At 43.3% G+C, this 24,144-nt stretch overlaps 1 protein-coding gene across 2 annotated transcripts in view; it reads right to left on the reverse strand.

Moving 5' to 3' along the window:
* Positions 1-24,144, reverse strand: part of SLIT2 (slit guidance ligand 2) — a 402,035-nt gene that overhangs the window by 102,366 nt on the left and 275,525 nt on the right. For both annotated transcript variants that reach the window (XM_054998712.1, XM_054998711.1), the window contains 5 exons: positions 9,810-9,881; positions 9,133-9,204; positions 7,537-7,608; positions 2,525-2,668; positions 2,200-2,363 (listed from right to left, as the gene is read on the reverse strand). In XM_054998712.1, coding sequence (XP_054854687.1) covers positions 2,200-2,363; positions 2,525-2,668; positions 7,537-7,608; positions 9,133-9,204; positions 9,810-9,881 — 524 coding nt within the window. The remainder of the gene's footprint in view (positions 1-2,199; positions 2,364-2,524; positions 2,669-7,536; positions 7,609-9,132; positions 9,205-9,809; positions 9,882-24,144) is intronic.

A 24,144-nucleotide genomic window follows, 5' to 3' on the forward strand; every position in this document is an offset into this window, starting at 1 on the left:
AGAAGAGTTATACCCATTGACTTTAGTGGACTTCGGAGCCAGTTTGGTGTAGTGGTTAGAAGCGGCAGGACTCAAATCTGCAGAGTCACTCCTCCGCTTGAAGCCAGCTGGGTGACCTTGAGTCAGTCACAGCTCTTCCAGAGCTCTCTCAGCCCCACCCACCTCAAAAGATGATTTGTGAGGATAATAGCACACTTTGAAAACCACTCTGGGTGGGCATTAAGTTGTCCTGAAGGACAGTATATAAATCAAATGTTATTTTGTTATGTTATTAGAAGGGTGTAACTCTACTTAGGACTGCACTGTAAAACTCTATACTTAAGAACAGGAATAGACAGTGGTCAATTTTCTTCCTTCTACATTTGACTAATATTAGTAAAAGGGCTTCAAAAAACTTCACAATTCCTCCAACCTAAAGACAGTATGTTATGTGACAATAAAAGCAGACTGAGTTAAACACACCGACATAAAAGGCTGTAGCTGAGACTGATTGATAAATCACAACACCACATTCTGACCTGTAGTGCTCGAAAGAACAATCTGCATCAGCGGCATAATCAATTACTACAGTGGGTTTTCTATACAGTAAATTATAATTTAATGTTTTTCCTGCTGTCAGTTCATGCCTCTGCAGTTCAATCAAAAGCTTCATTAAACCTTTGAGTACTTGAGCCAATCAATTATGTTTCAAAAGTTAGGGATATCATAATGCAACTGCGTGAACGTGTTGCTTTGGGGTTTTCTCCCCTGTTAAAGATAGCACTCTATTTGTTTATTAATGGCATAGGGGGAAAAGGAAAGATGTTTTGAAGACCTTGAGCCAATATCAATCATCCATGTGGAATATATTAAAAGAATTAAAGTAGTTTGAAGTGAGATATTAATGTGTTAACTTTTAAAGTCCTTTTTCTTTTATCAAAAATATTTTCACCTAACACACCTAAAGCCTCTGGATGCCTCTGCGAAGGACATGAACGCAAGTTTGCTTAGCATTTTCTTTTGTGATTTCACAAACACAGGGATCAAAGGTCACAAGTGAGCAAGCAAGAGGAAAGTCAGCAGGAAACAGAGTTTAGTGCACAAAAGCAAAGCAGGGAAAAGTATTCCTTCAGAAAGGGTCTCTGGGATATGGTCGCTTGTTGATTGTAGCAGGATTCTTTTTTTAAAAAGCTCAGGAGTTATGTTTTAAACAACAAGAGTAGGAAAAATGTGAGTAGGATGTGCAAAGTAGATACAAATATATTTCAAAACAACTGGTGCAATCGAGCTAAAGTAACCGAGTCCCACTTGGACAGTCTCTGAGCTCGTTGAATTGGATCTGAAGAGCTGCATGCGAAGCCCCAGTAAAACTACAAACTAAACCTATTTTAAGAGGCTTAAACTAGTGTTAAATTGCATGCATTGGTTCTATGATATTGCTGAAGGGAAGAACGGAGCCTGTGGGTTAGTTTTATTGTACAGCCAAACCTACCTGGAATGAAATACTGTTCTTTAGCTAAATAAAAAAAGAGAAAAATAGAATATGTACCTGAATGTAAGCAAGTGAAGAATTCTATTAGACTTGAGATCTACAGTTAGTTACAGGTAATTGCACGCACGCGGGGAGGGGGGGGGAGATGTGATTTCATAGCAACTGTTGTTGACACAAATATGGCTATATAAGAATGTACGTTGAGCCAAAGCTATCTGCCGCTCGCTTCGACAGAATTAACTGTATGATATGAAATGCACCTGGAACAGCTGGACACCAGATGAGAGGAGTGAGACTTTAGGAACATGTAAGTAGGAAATAGAGTAAGATTAGAAAAAGCAAACAGACATTTCAGCATGATATAAGCTTCCCTGTGTAATATGAATGTCATGCTTTTCACATGCGGTCATATTTTTAAGATTTTGCTTAAGATTTTGCAGATTGGAGTTTGTTTTCTTTTTTGCTTTTTAAAAAGGTGACTGACAAGACTGACACGCCGTGTATTCAGTTTCTTGCCTCACTTTTTGTGTCTGGCAGAGGCAGTGCCAAATGTGTGAGCTACAGGAGCGCTGCAGGATCAAATGGCTCTGGGCAGGATCAGGGGTGCTACGATCGCTAAACAATTCAGCTAAAAACAAGGCTGTGCTCTTTGTTAAGAGCATCTGCAACTGCTTTTTATATGGAGGAGGGGAGTGTAAGAAAAGTAGCCGTTGAACTAAGGAAATTACCTGAACAGCGAAATTTCTTGCTTTTGATCTGGCCAATCCTTTTGTTTGCCAGACGGCGGGGGCTGGTGCAGCGGGCACCGCTGGTTTCAATAGGGTTTGCATGGAGATAATCCGCCAGCCACTTCAGATGGCAGTCACAAATAAATGGGTTCTGAGCCAAATGCCTTTCACAAATAAAAAGAAAAGAATGCTTTTACATGTTTGTGCTTGGTCTCTGCAGTCCCCACAGTTTTTCCCCGTCTATTTGGGAACAGAACCCCCCCCCCCCCCCGCTCTCCCCCAAGCTTGAAGCACATGGCAACCAATGGAGAATTCTAATACATACAGGGTTTGAATTGCTCGGAGTGGGGAAAAAGTGCCCTTTGCAATGGTCTGCAGCTTGTTATCGTACAAAGACAGGAGGTTCAAGTTGTGTAGGTCTTGAAAAGCATCAACTCGCAGGCAGTTTATCTTGTTAGCATTTAGCAATCTGTGGAACCAAAGACAAGGACAGCATGGAATCAGAGTTAGTTTATTGCTTCTGAAGCATCAGTGCCTTGGCAAACTTTATTTTAGAGAGTTCACTGCATTATACAAGTTACTTAAGCACTGTAAAAGAATTCTGTACCTGACGTATGCAGTGATATGCTAACTTCAGCACTGTCTGCTGAAGACACACAGGGAACACATGGGCAAAGGAAATTAGTCAAGAACATTACTGTTGCTCTATTTTTAAATGTTAAGTTAAATGACCCTCAGCTGAATTTGATTAAGCCTGGTTTTAAAGCAGCTCCATGAGGTTTCTGGACTAGTCATCTTTAGAAGCAACCAAGAGAGTGTCAGATCAGAGTTCAAATCCCCACTCTGTTCTGAAGCTGAATGGGTGATCTTGGGCCTCTCTCAGCCTAACCTACTTGGCAGGGCTGTGGTGGGGACAGAGTTATGTCTGCTACCCTGAGCTCCCTGAAGGAAAGGTAGCATAAAAATGACATAATTGCAGATGTGTTTCTTCTTTGGAAATTCATCTTTAAAACAGCCAAGAGGGAACCAAAAAGGATTTAGCATCCACAATCATTCTTAGTTCCAGCAATATTCTCTAATTTTGATACTCACTTTGAAAGTAGTATATTAAAACACAGTTTAATAGATTCCTGGAGTAAAGAAGTATTTGCCAAATTGCCACATTTATTTTTGACTGCTGTTCGATGCTGGCTGGTGTCCTGGCTGACCTTTCTCTTCTGCCCTCACAGTCGGCAGCCTCACTGGCTGGCCAGAATCCTAATTTTACTTTCAAGCACCTATAAAGAGCCACTTAAGTTGGAGGAAGACTACTTGGGAGTATGGTTGGCTCCTGTCCAGTGAATTTTGCTGTGGGTGATTAAATGATTGCAGCAGAACATATAAAAGAACTTAAATTTAAGCAATTCTGTAATTGACATCAAATAAAGTAAAAGGTTGAGTGTAACATGCTACAATAGTCTGGCAAGGCACTATTAAAATAAACAAAAGGGAGCATGCTTTGCTTCAGTTCTGAAAATACAGATTTCTTTATTTCTTTTCTTTTCTTTTACAGGCAACTAACCAATGCAAAGAAACATCCTTGTTAACTCTTAAATGAAAAACAGGAAAAAGAAAACAAACAAGACAAAACAAAACAAAGAGCATGAAAGATATTGAAGTAAAAACAAAAAAGGTCTGAAACGTCAATTCATGAAAAGGTATACGGTTTCTATTTTATATCATTCATGCGTTCTATAAAGAATATTTTTCACAAATAGCAAAAACTTTAAAATGTCTACATATCTGCACCCTTTAATATGTTTATTTAATTATTTACTTCATTTAGACTCCACCTTTGTCCCCAATGAGGACCCAAAATGACTTACATCATTCTCCTCTTTTATTCTCACAACAACGCTGCAAGGTAATTTTAGGTGGGCAGCCATGTTGGTCTGCAGTACAACAGCAGGATTTGAGTCCAGTAGCACCTCAGAGACCAACAAGATTTTCAGGGTGTGAGTTTTCGAGAGTCAGAGCTCCCTTCTTCAGCCAAAGGCTCAGGGATCTCCATTCCGATCTCATATCTGAAGAAGGGAACTTTGACTCTTGAAAACTCGTAACTTGAAAATCTTGTTGCTCTCAAAGGTGCCACTGGATTCAACTCCTCTTGTGAGGTAGGTTAGGTTGAGAATATGTGACTGGCCCGAGGCCAACCAATAGGTTTCCATGACAGAGTGGGGATTTGAACCTGGGTCTCCCAGATCTTAGTCTGAGAGCAGAACCACAAGTGACAAAAGGCACAAGTTGGACACTTGTCAGCTTCCCTCAAGTTTTGATGGGAAATGTAGGCGTCTTGGTCTTGCAGCTTCGCTCTCCGACTGCTGTCCAATGGACTTTTCAACTGTCACTTGTCCAACATTCCGCCAAGCTGCCTACATTTCCTGCCAAAACTTGAGGGAAGCTGACAAGTGTCCAATCTGTGCCTTTTGTCACTTGTGGTTCTGCTCTGAGATTCCAACCACTACACCAAACTGGCAATGTTGAATTGCTTTGTTTTCTTTCAGCATCATTTTAGCTCTGTATCAGATATCTGTTTGTTTATTGTATGTTCCAACCGTTGATTGTATTGGCTTATACTGTGCAATCTACCTTGAAATTGTGAGGAAGAAAGACTATAAATAATGTAAACAAAGCAAAATAAAACAAATCACCACCACCACCACTTTGCTGAGTTGTCACTACTGCAGAATATTTCCACACAAGTTGATAGGCAACTCCTCGTTCTCCAAGGCCTGATCTGAATCACTTATCCAGATAGACGGATTTTATTTCATGGTCAAACACCAACAAATAAAACATATGTAAACGGAACAACAGGCATAAAAATGTGTATGCAGTCATTACACAGGGAATAAAAATATTTTTACAGAAGCAAAGATGTATCACTAAATCAGTTGCTGCACCTCTGCAGAGCCTGGCAGCTGCACAGAAGGTAGCTAGCAACTCTTGTCTGAGGTTCAGGGCTCAAGATCAACACTCCTTTTTCTAGGAGCTAAACTATATGAGATGAATTACACGAGGTCACTCAAGTGAAGGGAGATGCTATGTTAGCTGGGAAGTACAGTTTGAATTTCATCTCTCTCTACAGAGCCAGCAAAGATTGCTTCTCAGAGAGTTTGTTAATAACTGACAGTCTTCCAGGAGGAAAAGAGGAAATTAAGAAACCCTCTGAGGAGCAGCAATCTTTGCTGACTCTGCAGAGAGCTGAAATTAACAAACCCTCTGAGGAGTGGTCTTTGCTGGCTTTGTAGAGAGAGGTGAAATTTAAACTACACTTCCCAGCTAACACTGTGTCTCCCTTCACTTGAGCGTCCTGGTGTAAATTCGTCTTGTGTAGTTTAGCTCTATGACGCAGATGCTTCCAGAGGTGAAACATTAGATGTAATTCTGGTTTGTTAATTCAGCCATCATGCCAAACCACATATGGCACAAACAACTACTTTCAAATTTGAAGTTGTCAAGCTGGGCCAACTCTCCCTTCTGTTGCTGCAGCTGGAACATCCCCAGTAAAATGCACTATGGCTTCTGGCTCTGGATTGTTAATCAAGAGGGCTGGATCCCATGTGACAGTGTCAAAGAAAAGCTCTTTCTTTTGGAGGAAAAGTGCTTTCACTAGATAAAAAGATCCACAAAGGATCCAATCCATAGTTATAATTAGAGCTTTTTTTCCAGAGAAAAAGGTGGGGGAATTCTCACCCGGGGCAACTCCCAGGAGGAGGTGGTGCGCCTCTCAATACATGCATGTGTGCAGCACGTGCATGCGCTCCCAGGACTACACGACGATGTCACTTCTGAGAAGTGACGTCATCATTCCTATGCTCCATGGGGGGGAGGTCCGATTCGGCCAGAAATGGGCCGCTCTGCCACGGGGTAGCACTCCCCTATCCAGTAGTGGCCAGATCTGTGCCATTTCGGGCCCACATTGGGCCAAAACGGGCCCAAAATGGCTCAGATGTTGCCACATGGGAGAGCACTCCCCTACAGGGCAGCAGCCCAAACTTGGCCATTTAGGGCCTGATCCGGGCCATTCTGGGCCTAAACTTTGCCAAAACAGGCCACAAACGGCCTGGATCAGCCTGCTGGCACACAAGAGAGCACTCCGCTGCTGGGCAGCAGCCTAATCCTGCCCATTTTGGGCCAAAACTGGGCCCAAAATGGTAGAAAGGGGCCCCAAATGACCAAGAGTGTGCCACTGATGGGCAGAGGAGTGTACCCCCACCTGGCAAAGACCTGATCCTGGCCATTTTGGGCCCAATCCTGGCTATTTTGTTCCTAATTCAGGCCCAAAATGGCCAGGTTCTGGCCCAAAATCGCCATCATCAGGCCCCTGCTAGACGGGGGAAGCCTTCCCTGCCCAGCAGCAGCCCGATCATGGTCATTTTGTTTTCCTTTTGTCCATTTTGGGCCCAATTTTGGCCAAAAATGGCCTGGATCCCCCACCTGGCACCGGCCTGATCCTGGCCGTTTCAGCCTTGATCCTGGCCATTTTGGGCCCCAAAATGGCCAGAACATGGCCAAAACAGCCCGGATCGGAACAGGCTGCTGTCGGGCAGGGGAACGCTCCCTTGCATGGCACCGGCCCGATCCTGACCATTTTGTCCGTGATCTGGGCCATTTCGTCCCCAATCCTGGTCCTTTTGAGCCCTAAATGGGCCCAAAATGGTCAAAACGGCACTGAAATGGCCTGGATCAGGGCCAAAACGGCCTGGAACGGGCTGCTGCTGGGTGGGGGAACCCTCTGTCACCCAGCACCGGCCCAATCCTGGCCATTTCAGCACCGATCCATGACGTTTTGAGCCCTGAATGTTATAAATGTTAATACAAATGAAGGTTAGATATTAGTGGGAATAAAGTGTAACTAAGGACTTCAGTTAAATATATTGCAGTACACATTGGTAGTATTTATTGTTGGTAAAGGGAGCGGACTACTTCATTTAACTCTACCTTTCTCCCCCAAAGTGACATACATCATTTTCCTCTCCTCCATTTTATGCTCACAACAGCTCCGTAAGTTAGGTTAGGCTGAGAGTGTGTGACTCGCCCAAGGTCACCCAGTGAACTTTCATGGCAGAGTGGGGAATCAAATTGGGGCCTTCCAAATTCTACTCTGTTACTTTATCCGCTACATCACATTGGCTCACTGGGTTATGTATCAAGCACATGGAGGGAAGGTCATAAAAGGCCCCTGTTTTCTCCACCACAAAAGCCTGGATATTCCGTAGTACAAATTAAGTTCAAACCAAAATCTCCTTCTCAATGTACAAAAAATAAGATCAGAGTTCAGAGGATAATACTCACAACAACTGCAGGGAGAAGAGTCCTTCAAACAGACCTTTGGGAAGTTCTGTGATTTTGTTTCCATACAGAACGCTGTGACAAATAATCAATCCAAAAAGGTGATTGACTGGAAACAGAAATGTATTTATCTAGAACTGCTCTAAAATTGCACAGAACTGATACAAGTAGATCAAATGCTTTGGAAATGGAACATGGGTTTTCCAGGAGTGTACCTTTCAATTTTCCACCTCCACATCAAGAGAGTGCCCATTTTCAATCCAAACACTTTTCATTTTACTTTTGTTCTGATCAGTTCCTCAAAGTATTACGAACTTCCTAAGCAAAGTTATTAGCAACTCAATAAGATCTCCATGTTTTGATCTTACATGAATTTGTGGGGCTAATGGTGAAGATGAAAGCTGGGGGTGGGGTAGGAACAAATCTAACTGTCTGAAGCCATGTGCAAACATTCATCCGATATAGAGAAGAACTTCTTCAAAAAAAAGATGGGATTGTGGCTAGTGGCTTCCTAATGCACGAGCTCTGCATTTTTCCAGATTACAAAACACGCATCAGCTCATGATCAAATTACACTACACAATGGATACAATCTTGATATCCTATTTCACACATTCACGTGACACAGAATTTGCCCAGGGCTCCATGCCTAAATTTTCAAAGCTGGCAGATCTGAAATGTGGGCCAGAATCCTATCTTTCATAAGCTGAAAAACAAAGAATTCTACAAGGAAGCAAACACACAAATCATGTAACTTAAACCACACTAAGTAGACTACTCAAAGTGCATTTCTACTTTTGTTGCCCAGACCTATACATAATTACTCAGAATGGGACAATCCATAAGATTGTGACATGAAACATTAATTCAGTTAAGATCAAAGCCTTAGATTGTAAACTCATAAATCCCGTAGGGACAGGATCTGCAAAGAAATTGAGCCAAGGGACTTAAATTTGAAAAAACTAAATCTCCTTAAAATTAAAAGGATTAAACTGATTGACATCAAAATAACTGGTCAAGGATTAGGATACACGGATGCATAAAATGTAAACACTGGTTAGAGTCCTTTGTACATTCTTGAAAATATCCACTTACACTTGCGTTATGGCCTACAGCCATGAACCAATGAAGGTTTATGAGCATCCTGGTGAGAACAATATATACTTGCTGAAGATTTATTAAATTACTTGTTACAGCAGAATTGCCAAAAATACAAGTCATTCTTTGGGAGAAAAGATGATCACACAAATGATAGCTTAAATATCTAGATGTATTCGCTATTCCTTTCCTGAAAGCTGCAAACTTTAGACCTACATATCAGAAAATGAGTCCCCACTCATATATGCTTGTCATGTGTGAGCTGTTGTCGGATATAACAACATGAACTGCTTGTGAGCTTCCTGGAAAGTATCTTGCTGAACCTCTGGATGCCAGACCATATCAACCTTTAGCCTGATCTAGCAGAACTCTTCTGAGGTCACTGAAGCTACTGTAGACTATCAAAATCCAAAACCAGACGATTGATATCAAACTTGCCACCTGAACCCCAAGAGAACAAGGAATGCTGCCTTTCTTCGGAGAGATGGGAGTCATACTCACAGTGAATTGAGGGAACGCAGGCCCTGGAAGGCATCTGGTGCGGCCTCCGAGATCTGATTATTACTCAGATCACTAAAATGAGAAATGAGAAGGCATTAAATTAATTCAGGCACACTCTCAATGCTGTCATTCTTCATTTTCAGTGAAAAGGATAAACAGCTATTTATTTTATCTTGTAAGGCACGATTAATGGATTTAATCAGAAAATATAAGCAATTAGCTTTTTCATATTATTTTTTTAAAAAAACACACCGTTCAATATACTAGAAACAATGGTGGACCAATGCCTTAAATTATGATAATAATCCAAAGCTTTAACGTATTTTGTATATTTGAAACAGAGAAGGTTAAGTTAGTCTGGGTACTTAATGCTCTGCTAGGAAAAATATTGCACTGCAGGGCCATAGCTTTAGAAAAAAACCTACTTTAAAAGATTCCTGAAACATAATGTATAGGCTCAGATTAATTTGTATAATAAATTACCATAAGTGACAGTTGTTAACATGACAAAGGAACGATGTAGACCCAACAATCAGACATAGCCATATCAGCCCGTCTGTCAGCTGTCAGACAGTTTTAAGTAGTCATACTCTGATGGAAGGTATTTTATATAGCCATGACCTTTATAAAAAAAATCCGAATGTTTTAATCTAAATTCCAAAATATTTCTCACTCACATTCTTCTCAGCTTTTTATATGGTGAGAAAGCTCCAGGGGGGATGACCTTGATTGAATTTTGCTCCAACCGTCTAGCAAAGAAAAATAATACTATTAAAACCCCCAAATCATAACACAAGAAGGGCAATCTAAAAATATGTATAATTCATGCCAGCATCAATGAGAAGGAATGCATTTTAAAAACAGAGGTAATTTTTTTCCCCACCATAGTGAAAGATTTATGCCACGGGAATCAAGGGCTAGCAAATGTTTCCATTTTTTTTAAAAAAAAAACCTGAAATACATTTTATCATCCTGACATTCAGGGTCGTGACAGTTTAAATTAAGCACTAATCTGATTTTACATATGCTACGTATCTGGGGCATTCCGTGTTGCAGCAAGAGGCACAAACTAAATAGTTGACAGTTGCCTGTGCCTTTCCAAGGGGATTCAATTTTTAACTGAAAACTCATGCAAAAGATTCAAGCGTGTAGCAATCTGAATAGTCACAACAAAGTTATCATTGCCCAAATGACAAAGTTTCAAATTCCTGACATATTTAACCTCTATATTCATGAATAATTAAATTGGTAACAAAGTTAATACTTTTCACCCCCAAACCCACATTATAACATTTCACTGGTATTCATATAGCACATTACTAGACATTTCATATTGTTGTTGGGTCACCGTAATAATGGCAGCTTGTTACTGAGTTCAATGTTGCCCCTGAAATACAATAAACACAGTCTAAGAGACCCTATCATTCCAACCACGGAATAAATGACTCTAAATAAACTCTGAAGGGAAGGTTTGAACATCAGGGTCAAATGATATTTCACTCATTTGGGGGCTTGTGTAGTCTTGCAGACTGCAGATCTTGAGTTTGACGTAGGATTTTTCTGGAGTATCTACTTTGTGACTTCAGTTTCTGTGTTGCTCTATAGTGGACAGGATCCTGCTCTAGAGCAGCTGCAACAGTACACAATAATACAGCTATATATCTCCTTCTAAACATGGTCCTCACAATGGGCTGACACAACCTACACAATGGGCCTATCTATGGCTAGTGGGATTTTCCAGAAAAAATCTGAGAATGAGGCAAAAAACGGTGAGGGAGGTTTTAAAAATCCAAACTGCTGAAACAATCGCTGCACTTGCACAGACGTCAACTGCAGCTGGGTTGAAAAGAGAAGAAGATGGAGAAAGGCAGTGACAATGAAGACGAAAGGATGCCGTGTGGCAGCATGTCGAGGAGGGAAAGGTGAGCAGCAGTAGGATAGGGGGAGCCGAGACAAGAGGCAATGGAAAAAGAAGGGGAAGGAGGCAGGGGAAGCAGGGGCCGGGAGGGACATCTCGTTTCCCACAAGTTCCTTACAGGTCACCACTTGTAGCTTCCTAAAGTCAAAGTTAAAAGACAAAGTGTAACTAGGAGATGCTGGAAACAAAACTGGTGACTTGCATTGCCCATTGCAAGTTCGGTCTATATTGTTAAATGGTTAAACGTTTCTCCTAAATAAGATTAAATAACATTTTGTGGGCTGTATCTAACTTACTAGGAAAACATGCTGGGTTTGTTTTGCTGAGCATTTGGGAGACAGGCCTGGATGACCCGCTGTAGAGTTTCCTACTTAACAATTCCTATTGGCTGTTCTTCAGTTCATCAGAAAGGACTGAAACTTCTTCACAGTAGACTGGCTATGCTATCACACTGGAGAACCAGAACCACCTCTTCCTCCTACCTGAAATTAGGCAGTGCAGCATGACCCCTTTTTGCCTGGGACTTTCTAGTTTGGAAATTTGCAACCATTCCCTTCCATAACTCTGCACATTCTCTGGGACAAACAGTGGAAGTTCAGGTTTATACCTTACTATACACCAACAGTAAGCACTGGAACAGTGGAATATCCACCACTGAAGGTCTTTGTCCGGCAATGCTGTCCTTCTGTTCACCCTCCCTCACCTGCCCCGCAGCAGCAAGCCCCATCTTCAGGCCCTGCAGCACAACCTCTGGCAGTACCACAGCTGCAGGTGCCTCTACAGGGCCCCAGGCCTCCTCCACCATTAGGCCAGCAGCAGCCAACACCCAGGCACAGCCCCAAGGATCAGCCTGCAGCCACCCAGCTGACTCACCCCTTTTCTGTGATTGCCCAGGCAGCTCCACCTCAGCCAGGTCCACAGGGGATTGCCGGCAGCTTGAGCCGGGTAGGCACAAGTCCCAAGCTGTCAAGGGAGCCACCAGAGAGGATCCAGAAGCAGCAGGGGCGAGCCAAGCAGAGAGCAGACCAAATGCCCCATTCTAGGTTGTAGGGTTGCCAGGTCCCCTTACCCTCCAAGCAGGAAGCATGTTCCCCTGCCTTGTACCCTACTGGTGGAGGGTGGTAGCAGGGGATCTTCTGCCCCCAGTGGAGGACTGGCAACCCTACTAGGCTTGGACGGAGTAGGTGGGGCCAGGAGACTGCAGAGTCTATCCAGCCCTCCCATCAGATAGGCTGGAAGCAGAACCAGTCAGGGAGGCTAGGTGGAGATTCAGAGAATGCCTTTAAAGGGGAGGCCATTAAAGTCAGGTACTTGTGAAGACCAAAGAGGAAGTATAGGGGGAATCAGCTGGGGCGGGCTGTTGCTCCCAGGGCAGAACGAGGTGGTGCAATCCCCTTCCTTGCCCATTTGAGGTCGGAGGACACGTGCCTGGAGAGCTGGCAGGATGGCAGACTGTCAGAGGGGGGCACCTGTGACAGAGGATCCTCACAGTCTTTAACATCGGCTTAGAAAAGGATTTAGTCTAGATAGAGTCAATTTAAACCAACAGATGGATCCTTCCTAACATAACTCCCAGAGGCATATCCAAGATTATCTATTATTAGAGATGACAGTGCATAATACTCTAGGTATGAGTCCTTAGTTTTTGCAAAAGGCTGGATTTGATGGCTGGTGGGGGTCCCTGTACTGCTGTTTCTATGATTTTAGGAACCTCCATTCCATACCAAAGTATATCTTGATATTTTGAGCATACAAATTCAGAGTGATTTCTCTGGTGATTCAGTGAAACACATGACCGTTTCCCAATAGAAATCCAACAAAGTGAAACAAAACCTTTATAAATTGTAGTGAAACTCTGCAGGGGACCAGCCAGATGAGAATTATGGAGGCTGCTGAGGTGTTCTGGCTCTGAGGAAGGTAGGCAAATGCTGAGACAGTGAAACCCTAAGCAGAGTTACTCCAATCTAAGTCCAATGGTCTTAGACTGGAGTAACTCTGTTTAGGATTTCCTTGTTAGTGATAGTTTATGAAAAGTGGTACTTGGGAAAGGGTCAGCTGGAGACTTGATGACAGAAAAAGAGTACTTCAGGTTGAGAACAGGTGTTAAGGGACTATAAAAATATCGAAGCTCAGCATCAGAGCCTGGGCAGTGAACTACGAGCAGAACCACAAGTGACAAAAGGCACAGATTGGACACTTGTCTGCTTCCCTCAAGTTTTGATGGGAAATGTAGGCATCCTGGTCTCGCAGCTTCGCTCTCTGACTGCTGTCCAATGGACTTTTCAACTGTCACTTGTCCAACATTCCGCCAAGTTGCCTACATTTCCCATCAAAACTTGAGGGAAGCAGACAAGTGTCCAATCTGTGCCTTTTGTCACTTGTGGTTCTGCTCTACGTAGCCAAGAACTGCAGCCTGACTGACTGGCAGTGAGTATGAAGCAACGGAAAGCTGAGAGAGTGAGCCAGAAGGGAGCCATTTTGGATGAGGCTGACCCATAGATGAAATAGAGAGAAGAACTCCGAAATAAAGGAGAACCCACGTGCACTGAAAGCACATTGTCAATGCCATGCTCTGTATGTAAGCGGAAGTACGTGTAAGAGGGGGAGTTCGGATTCTGAGAACTATTGTCTGAGGTGTAAATTGTCATAAATACTGAACTGATAAATCACTCAGAAATTGCTTATCTAATCTTTCATTATTTTAATATCTCTAAACAGCCTTTTCCCTTAAGGTTCCTACAGCACACGCTGATATGGTTTGAACACCCGTAAGAGTAAAGGAACTTCAAGAATTAAGAAAAATATTACATAGTAATCCAATATTCCTTTAAAGCTATTAAGAATTTGGTTCTCTTTCGATTTGTTACGAAGTTAAGAAACTTCCTAGGTCTATTCTGCATGAAAAAATAGTATTCCCTCCCCTCCCCCGTGTGTTTACGCACACACGCACAGACAGACAGACAGACAGACAGACAGACACACACACACACACACACACACACACACACACAGAATACATTAAAACATAGGGAGGGAACAAAATTTGGCAGAAGCATCTGGCCGTGTCTGCTTCTATGATGTACTCATAAAAAAAGAAAACACTGCGTCTGATAATGTTCAAGACATCTTTTGCAATTTGATATTCCCTGAGAGCTGATGTCTACAAGATGGAGATGGAGAGAAATTTTTTTGGTCAAGACAGTCTGATTTTTTTTTTACAGCGAATAACTGAAAATTAAACATTTTAAAATTCTCAGTTGGCTTTTGGGCTGCTTAAATATGCATAGGTACACCCATGTGTACACTCTCATAGGCACACAGATATCCACAGAGGCAGGGGTAAGCGCATATGCTCACTCTCTTTTGATTATCTCTCCCACACTGGTAAGCACGCCACATGCGCAGGGTATATATGTAATTCTATACATTTCACATATCAAATAGAGACCCATACATTCTTTTAAACATATCTACAGATGCAAGCTGGGATCAGCAGGCAGCATCAGAACACAGAAATCTCTTTTTTCTGATTCAGACATGTGATTGTTCCCATGCGAACATGCATGGGGCCAATGCCAGGTTCTTGTGGTGTGGCCATGGTGTGAACTGGTAGCTCCACATGGGTGTTCTTAAACATTCAGTGGTGACTGTGGCCACTACTATTTTAGACGGTTCATTTGTTTACTGAAAAACCATGCAGAGGCCTGTGTTCACAAACAGTGTCTGCATGCAAACCTGGCAAAGCGAGGAGGCTGCTGTATCGCCACATATTTCCGAAGACCTCACATTAGACCTGATCCACCGCAATGGCACTGGAGTGTGCTGACGTGTGAGTAAATTTAACAGATGCCATACTGAGAGCTGCAAAGGACCACAGGGGTCCAAATCATTCACGGTGCTATCCTAAGCAGAGTTATACATTTCACAGCCCACTGAAATCGATACACTTAGAAGGACATAACTCTGTTTAGGATTGCACTGCTAGCCTATCCTGCAGAGGGGAAAGGAAGGATCAAAAGCAAGAGAAGCACAAATCATGGGAATGGGGCTCATATCTAGAAAAGAACGTCATAAAACCTCAACAGCTACGTTCTCTTTTCAATACCTCTTCATCAAAAGATCAAGTAGAAAGCAACGTGAAAAATTCTGACGTAAGACCCCGGGGAAGGTGCTTCCAGTTGGGGTAGACAAAACTGACCGTACTAGACCAAGTGTCCAATTCAGCGTAAGGCAGCTTTATACGGTGACGTAGTAATGCGTCTCTTGCTCTGCTGGACCAAACGTGGCAACTGCGCTCCATATTAAACTGATTAAACTGTAACACGCTTGGCTTAAGTGGAATCACCCCCAAGATCGCTTTGGCAAGACAAAATAAACAATTGCTTACACAAAACCTCTCATTTAATTAACCAGATTTAATTATGTGCGATGCATCATGGAAACCATCAAATTAAATAATGGTCTCTTTTGGTTTTAATAGCCTCAGATACTACTGGAGAATGTTATTAATTTTGAAACAGACATGCTTGGAGAACTGATCACGTAGCAACTGTTTGGAGTAGGAGACAATATTTTAATATGAAATAAACCTGGGGCAATTTTTCAAAGAAAAAAAAAGAATCAACTCCCACCTCCTTTCTCAACAAATGGATAAGATCATCTTCTACTTCTATCACTACACTGCGGTTGTTATGAACATAAATGCCAACTCGACTTGAAGTCAAGAGAGTTTGTTGGTGCTGACATTCTTTGACCACCAGTATCTTGCTAGACTCTCTGTATGACCCTGATTTTGCTCCCATGCTTTAGAACAACCTTCCGTGTGATGTACTGGCTTGTTTCTTCATCCTTGCCTTCCCAAAACCAAAATCATAACTCTAGCCAACCCAAGGGAAATTTTTTGAAAATATCCAGATTTCATTTGTACAGTGAAAAGAGTATTATGATGATCTAAGGCTGCTTCGCCCTGACCTTGATGGTCCAGGCTAGCCCGATCTTGTCAGAGCTCAGAAGCTAAGCAGGGTTGGTCCTGATTAGTAGTTGGATGGGAAATGACCAACGAAGTCCAGGGTTGCCATGCAGAGGCAGGCTATGGCAAACCCCCTCTGTTCATCTCTTGCCTTGAAAACCTTATGGGGTTGCCGTAAGTCTGCTGCGACTTGATAGCACATTATACATGCAAGGCTAAAAAGTTAGTGCGGCTACTGAGAACTTAGAATCTGCTCCGATCTCACCTCCAGAAAAGAGGGGCCCCGGTGCAAAGCGACGCATCATATGGCGACATCAGTGTTCCATCCACAAGAATGCACCAAAGCAAGGGCACTCTTTCTAGTACACAGTGCCCAGGCCATTTAAAGGGTAGAAGATAATAACTGGCATCTTGAATTGTATTTATTTATTTATTTTATTTTTAACCCGCCCTCCCCACAAGTGGGCTCAGGGCGAGGTACAACACTGATTAAAATACAACTTAAAATCAGTTATAAAAACTGATAAAATACTGTGCCCCTTTCGGGGCAACCAGCGGGAGTGGATTCTCCATACCCTTTGTAGAGGCATCTTGAATTGGGCCTGGAAGCTAATTGAAGATGAGCAAGAGCAGCAACACAGCCTGCTCTAGAAAAAGGGCAGGATGCAATATATGGACTACCTTCCAAGGTACATAGGATGGGAAGACATGTCACAAGTCCAAAGGCTGAAAATTAGGGAGAGGTCAAGGTGACCATGTGAGTCCACAAGGAACATTAACTGCATAGATTTGCTGAAGAAGAGAGTCCTGAGGAAGTATTTAGGTAGATCCATATGGACAACTGTGAAGTGGGTTACTACTGACGATTATTCCTGGGGAGAGTCAGAACTCTGTGCAACTGTGAATGTGTTCGAACCGTCTTTCCGCCTGCAGTGCTTGAGCTGTGAGGTATGATACTCATGCTGGTGGCAGCCCTGCAAGGGGTGCCCAGCAAGTGCAAGTACAGCAGGCCCTTGCCAGTCTGCCTGAACCCTGTGCTGGTGGATTCAAATACTCTCACAACCACACAGAGCTCCGAGTATAAGAAGAAATTTCAGGCAATAACCTTACTCTTATGGGTGTGGTTCATGCAAGCTGCCCCTTGAAATGGAAAGCAGAAATGGTGTGATATAAAGATGGAAAGTCAATTTACAGGCTAGGAACTGCTTCACTCTGAGTTTCTTTCCATGTGAATACGGAGGAACAGACAAGGAAATAAGGTGTGACAGGCAAGGGCATGTGGGATTTCAAGACTGTTCTAGCGCAGATGACTGCGGGAATGCTTTAAGGAGTGAGAAGGCAGGTATGGATTTCAGAAAAGGTCTGGTTTTGGGGCCAATATGACGAAAGGCCAAGCTACAAGTGACGAATGACACCTGAATGGCAAGTGAACAGACTCATGTGTATTCCTCCCTGTTCACTTGCGCTCCACTGTTCACTTGCCGTTCAAGTGTCATTTGTCACTTGTAGCTTGGCTCAAGAGAGAAGTGGGGAAAAGAGAAAGGAGCAGTCCTTTTTGTCTGTTTCATTGTAATGATGGCTCTGTATGTCAGAGTTTATTCCAGAGGCTCTGGGACTGGTCACACCGAAATTCAATCATACCATGTTTATCATGTGATAACCGGATTGGGTGAAATCACCAATTACAGATCAACAATCCAAGACAGAGCTGTATAATCATGTTACAAAGCTTACCCTTGTGGATAATCAAACGGATTCAACAGAATGATAAAAGCTGTCTCTCTGTTGATCTGAGGTGCCAGTTTCTTCTTCTTCATCATCATCATCATCATCATCATGATAATAATAACAACATTCGATTTATATACTGCCCTTCAGGACAACTTAATGCTCACTCAGAGCCGTTTACAAAGTGTGTTATTATTATCCCCACAACAGTCACCCTGTGAGGTGGGTGGGGCTGAGAGAGCTCTGACAGAGCTGTAACTAACCCAAGGTCACCTACCTGGCTTCAAGCGGAGGAGTGGGGAATCAAACTGCCTCTCCAGATTAGAGTCCTGCCGCTCTTAATCACTACACCATGGCAGGTTATTGCATTATACGTCTCTTGAGTTGCCAGGGACAGTTCCTTTCAGATCTACACAGAGCGTAGAAGATGTTCTGCTGAACTGAAGGAGGATCAAACAGCTAAAAGTGCTGCAACGGGCAGGAGTAAATAGGAGGGAACCCATGCATTTCTGAGAAGAGTTCTGAAAAGCTTAAAGGAGAAATGAGGAAAAAGGAGCTAGTGGTCAGCTCCGTTTACCACCAGACTGGCAGGAGTCTGTGCCCACTATTTAGCATCACAAATGCACGCGTTCTGTCAGGAGAAAGGCACAAGCTTTTCAAAATAAGTAACTGGTTCAATCAGGATCTTCTAAATGAACTTGCACGTAAGCAGAAAAGTGGTGAGATTATATAAATGCATAAAGAGCAGGGGAAATCTCTTCGATATCCCTCTCTGTTCGTATCATGAACAAAAACATTCTTATGTTCAGGGCTTTTTTTCTGGGAAAAGAGGTGGTGGAACTCAGTGGGTTGCCCTTGGAGAAAATGGTCACATGGCTGGTGGCCCCGCCCCCTGATCTCCAGACAGAGGGGAGTTGAGATTGCTCAGTGGCACGGAAGGCAATCTCAACTCCCCTCTGTCTGGAGATCAGGGGGCGGGGCCACCAACCATGTGACCAGTTTCAAGAGGTTCCGGAACTCCGTTCCACCGTGTTCCAGCTGAAAAAAAGCCCTGCTTATGTTCAAGTTTTCTTGTTGTCTTACCTTCATTATGTACTGAATTTCATGGAACAAACTTTTCCATCTATCATTCCACGTAAAAATACAATTGGATTCAATGAGTGGAAGGAAATCTGCATTTTTTTCTGATAAAAATTATCTTAATTTAAAAAAAGCCTTGTTCTGTGCAATGGCTCACATGAATTGCAAAATATATAATACTCAAGTTTTAAAAACATGTATTTTGGAAGTTAGAACTTGGGGGAAAAAAACTTGGTGCTCCTAAGGTATACAGCTGAACTGCAAAAAAACCACGGCAGTCTTATTTTTATATTGCCAGTACACCTCACTTCTTCTTTAATGTATTATTTTCTAACATGAAAACCTGCATCGTGTGTGTCTGTGTGTATATCACTATTTCGATCTATCTCAAAGCATTAATTGTGGCTCCTCCTTCCTAAGCCACAGTTTACAGTTCTGGGCACATTCACTTGGAATTGTCCAGCTGGGCTCAGGGGTACTCCCTTCAAACAAATACACAGGATAAGGTCACCAATCATTTCTAGCAACAAACTGAGTAAGGCAGTGAAGGCAGGCAAGCCTTAATGAAGGCAGATGTATCAGTGCACTGAAAGATGCTGGGTGCAAATGTAACACTAAGCGGGACTTAAAATCATTGGGAGAGGCTGAGGTGTGCATGTTCCTTTACATCTGGCATGAATCTGGGGGCCTAACCACAGGTTATATTTTCCTTGTGTCCTCCCCGGGTCTGCACAAGTAGATGGGTGTTGCGGGCTCCATGATAGGAACTCAATTATTAGACATCTGTGGACCTGATTCAGATCGGGACTATCACGCAAGTCTGTTATCTTGACCTTGGCTGTTTCCAGATGGCTTACCTGCCTCTTGAATGTCGCGCCATGTTGCGGGGAAAATGCGAAATATCACGTTTTCTCACGCAAGTTTTGCGCGACATTGCGTGACGTCGCACAAAACTCGTGCGAGAAAACACGATATTTCGCGTTTTCCTGGCAACATGGCGTGACGTTCTGGAGGCAGGTAAGCCATCTGGAAACGGCCCTGAAATGGCCCCAGGGATCAACTATCAGCTCCATGTGTTTGATATACACATGATTTTCCCAATGGCCAAATGGCTCTATTGGGGCCACTACAGGCTGGGAAACAGCAAGCAGGGAAAATTTAAGCTTCCTTTCCTGGATACTATGGCCCCAATCCAAATTGGCCTATGTGTGCCCAGGAATTAAGTTCCCATCATGGAACTTGCCATGAATGTCTGAGCATACAGACCCAGGGAAGCTGCAAGGAAACAACATATAGTTACTTTCTAGGGATGCTCAAATAGGTGCCAGTTTGTTCCAGACCCTGTTTGCCAGCTGCAAACAGGGAGATGATTTTCCTAAGTTTGGTCCATCTGTTCATCAATCTGCCTGTGGCTGTCTGGCAGACTGTTTTACTGCATTCCTTCTTAACCATGCAACTGATTTTTGTATATGTGTATATTCTCACACAGTGTGGAGTTCCTCTAACTTTGCACCATAACCACTCTGCTCGACAGGAGATTTTGTTTAACTAGATAATTAAGCCAATCATAAACAAATGCTACCTAAAATTCTACCCTATGATGTTCATCTAAGCAGTCCCTAGTGAAACTAATGATGGCTAATGCGTTTGAATCGGCAGAGTCTTTGCACACAGGCAGTTCTGCAAAAACCCAACGCAAACTCATTCGGCAGGCAGCCACAGCTGTTCAGCATGAACTGAATTGGTTGGAGTATTGGCTCCAGTCTGATGGACACATTAGAACGTGGTACATTCAACTGTTAAACACATTCACAGCTAAATTTGCAGCACACTTGGTTAAGCGCTCAGTGAACTAGATTTGGGTGTTCAGAGAGGCAGCTGCATGCAGCCAGTGCATGGGAGCATACAACCCCACTACTTATTTTCCAACTGCCAAATCCTGGTTCGCTTTATGTCTGCACAAATCTTCAGACTGTCTGTTAATAATGCGAGTGGACCAGTTGCTCATCATCAGGGCTTTTTTTCAGTGGGAACGTGGTGGAATGGAGTTCCCGCACCTCTTGAAAACGGTCACATGGCCGGTGGCCCCGCCCCCTGATCTCCAGACAGAGGGGAGTTGAGATTGCCCTCCCTGCCACTGGCATGGAGGGTGATCTAAACTCCCATCTGTCTGGAGATCAGGGGGCGGGGCCACCGGCCATGTGACCATTTTCGCCGAGGGCAATTTAAACTTTAAAAAATTCCTCCTTGTTCCAGCTGACCCAAAGTGACGTCATTGTGCAGTCCTGAGTTCCACCACCTCTTTTCCCAGAAAAAAGCCCTGCTCATCATGAAACAAAATCAATCAACAGCTTCTTATCATACTATAGGTTCTTCACAGCAAAATGCTGCTTTGGTATATAACAACTGTGGTGGCACTGACAAAGCAGTCTATATGTCTGGAAGATTTTATCAACTTCACACTACCATTGTATTGCCCCTTCTTTTTCATTTTTGTTTTTTTCCTCTTTTGCTAATGTTTCTAAGCAAATTAAGAGAAATTTGATTCCTGGAAAGGAATATGTAAACACTGAGTAAGTAGCACAGGACAATTGGTGCTACATCACTTAACATGTAAGATGCTTCACGCTTAAAGGTTAGCAGTTGTACTTCTGATCAGAAGCACATTATGCTGAAATCAGTGGGATCTGATGCATAATACCTACGTTTAGGATTGTCTTGCGTATCCTTTGGGAAAGGCCTGTATGCTAAATCACACTAACAGTATTAAGGGAGTGGCTGTTATCTTGCAGACAGTCTTTGCAGATGTAGCACAGACTGTCCATGCAGAAACAAGAAGCACATTTTGGGCTTCCTTCTCAGGTAGGAAAGATACCGTCATATGTATGGATGTGCACTCCATGGACAGAGACAGGGCCCAGTCTGGCCAGTACTCCGAAGGGCTAATTTCCCCCCAGATGGTAGCAGGTTACAGACAAGCTGCACTGGAAGGGGGGAGGCACGAAAGTTGCATTCTGCAACTGGAAAATTTAGTCTGCATCCCACCAAATATTTTGTGTGTTCAGTTAATTTTTTTCCCTTTGCTTCTTTGCTGCTGGGAGCAAATAATGGTTTTGATTACATCACACAGATGCATTGCCAATATAACCATGGCACAGTGGTTTTCAGCTTACTGCGATCACAGGATTGTCCGGGCCACTGCTTTCTTTTTTAATCAGTAGAAAAAGAAACTGGACTTCCACAACATGTGCAAGGATTAGCAACGTGATGCATCTAGTAGAACGGTGCAGGTGAAGATTATATACGGCAATAAAACTGACACCTCTGAGAGTATTTCCCATCTGTTTTTAGGATAAATGGCAAAAACGGATGTCAAAACACAAAGTAGATCTCAGAGAGAAGAATCACTACAATGCCGAGCAGATACAAACACCATTTTTCCTGTACCTAATATCTGTCAATGTTTTGACAAAGTGGGAAGGTCTCATGTTCTGCACACGCTTTGGGGAGCCTTCAGGCAATTTTATCGAAAGTACATTCCTCCCCCTTTACAATGAGAGATTCCTGCTTATATCCTCACTGTGTTGCACATAAAAAGATGTTTTCTGAGATATTGTTCCAAACCGCAGTTCCAGATTCTTGCAGGCTGCCGGTTGAATAAATTTGTCTGACACCTCTCTGTTTGGGACCTCTGAACAGAGCCTGCCAACCTGCTTCGTTTTTAATATCCACACAGATTGTTCCATCAAATGCTACCTCAAGGGGCTGGCTGTTAATGACACAAATGCCTCCAGATGCATTTTATCAGTTGAAATGACAAACACTGTCATTACACAGTTATGGAACAATGAATTATCTTTAGTCAGAGGAAAATTTGGTTTTAACAAGAGGGACAAGGCTCATATACCACTGAAAAACATCATTTATGCTAAAAATCTTTCTGGTCTCTTGCTTTGGGACGTGGCTGTTATAAAAACACAAAGAAAGGGGTGACAGATATCACAAACTAATTGAACTTTACTGAAAAAACTACCTAGGAATCAAAAACAAAAGAAAGCCAGTAGTAAGCATCCTATTAGAGAAGACCGTATGCAAGGGCTTCTCTGCTGCCACTCTCTGCAGCGATCAAAACAAAACTTAAGAGGACTTCTGAGGTGGCCCAATGCATACTCGAGAGAGCCAAAGCAGCCCATCCTAGCAAGAAAACTTCCCTGTTGACCCTTCTTTTGGTTAAGTTAGATTGGCTTGACCTGCGCTGGGACTAAAGGGATCAATCCATCATGGACGGCAGGGCGACTCTCGAGGGGGCATCACTTGCGCCCACTCTGACAGTTAGGAGTCTGGGGGTGATTCTGGATGCCTCCTTGTCAATGGAGGCTCAGATCAAGTGGTTGCCAGGTCTGCCTTCTTCCATCTGCGGCAGGTCAGGCAGCTTGCCCCCTGCCTCTTGACCCATGACCTCATGAACGTGATCCAGGTAATGGTCACCTCCAGATTAAACTACCGTAACTTGCTTTATGGAGGGCTTCCCTTGAGCCTGATCCGGAAATTACAGCGGGTCCAGAATGCTGCTGTGTGCATCCTTATGGATACTGCACATACAAACTTCTTTTTTATGGCAGCTGCACTCCCCGAGGAGTTCCGGATCAGATTCAAGGTTTTGGTCTTAACCTATAAAGCCCTCAGCAAACTGGGACCAGCATATCCGCAGGACCGCCTTTCATCATAGGTGCCCCAAAGGGTGCTCTGATCAGCCGATATAAACCTGCTGGTGGTCGCCTGGCCTTGACCAGAGCCAATACCTTCTTGGTCCTGGCACCGGCTTGGTGGAACTCTCTGTCTGCTGAAGCTCGGGCCAACAAGATGTGGTATCCTTTTGTCGGGCCTGTAAGACGGAGATGTTCTGCCAAGCATATGGTTGAGGCTGAGCTATGGGTGAGTTTCCTGCTGGTAGTGAAACCATCTTGCTTTTCCATTGGGGGACCACTGCTGTTCTTCACCTCCCAGCCCATGGAAATGTTTTACTGGGGCTGGGGGAAAATGGGCTGTCACCGAAAATAGTTTTTATGACTGAACTGTTATTTATTGTGGTTTTAATGTTATGATTTTAATTTAAATGTAATTTTTGGTGTTGTCCACTCTTGAGCCCGTTCGCAGGGAGAGGGGGCTACAAGTGTAATCAATCAATCCATCAATTAAAATCCACCATGGAGGGCAGGATGACTAAAAGGAACCACCACATTCAGAGGCCACGCACCCGTGAATCCCTGTGCTGGGAGGCAACATAAGGGCAGAGCAAGTGGCGGACTGCCGCGTG

Source organism: Eublepharis macularius, chromosome 15 (genome assembly GCF_028583425.1).
Source record: "Eublepharis macularius isolate TG4126 chromosome 15, MPM_Emac_v1.0, whole genome shotgun sequence".
NCBI classification, from domain to species: Eukaryota; Metazoa; Chordata; class Lepidosauria; order Squamata; family Eublepharidae; genus Eublepharis; species Eublepharis macularius.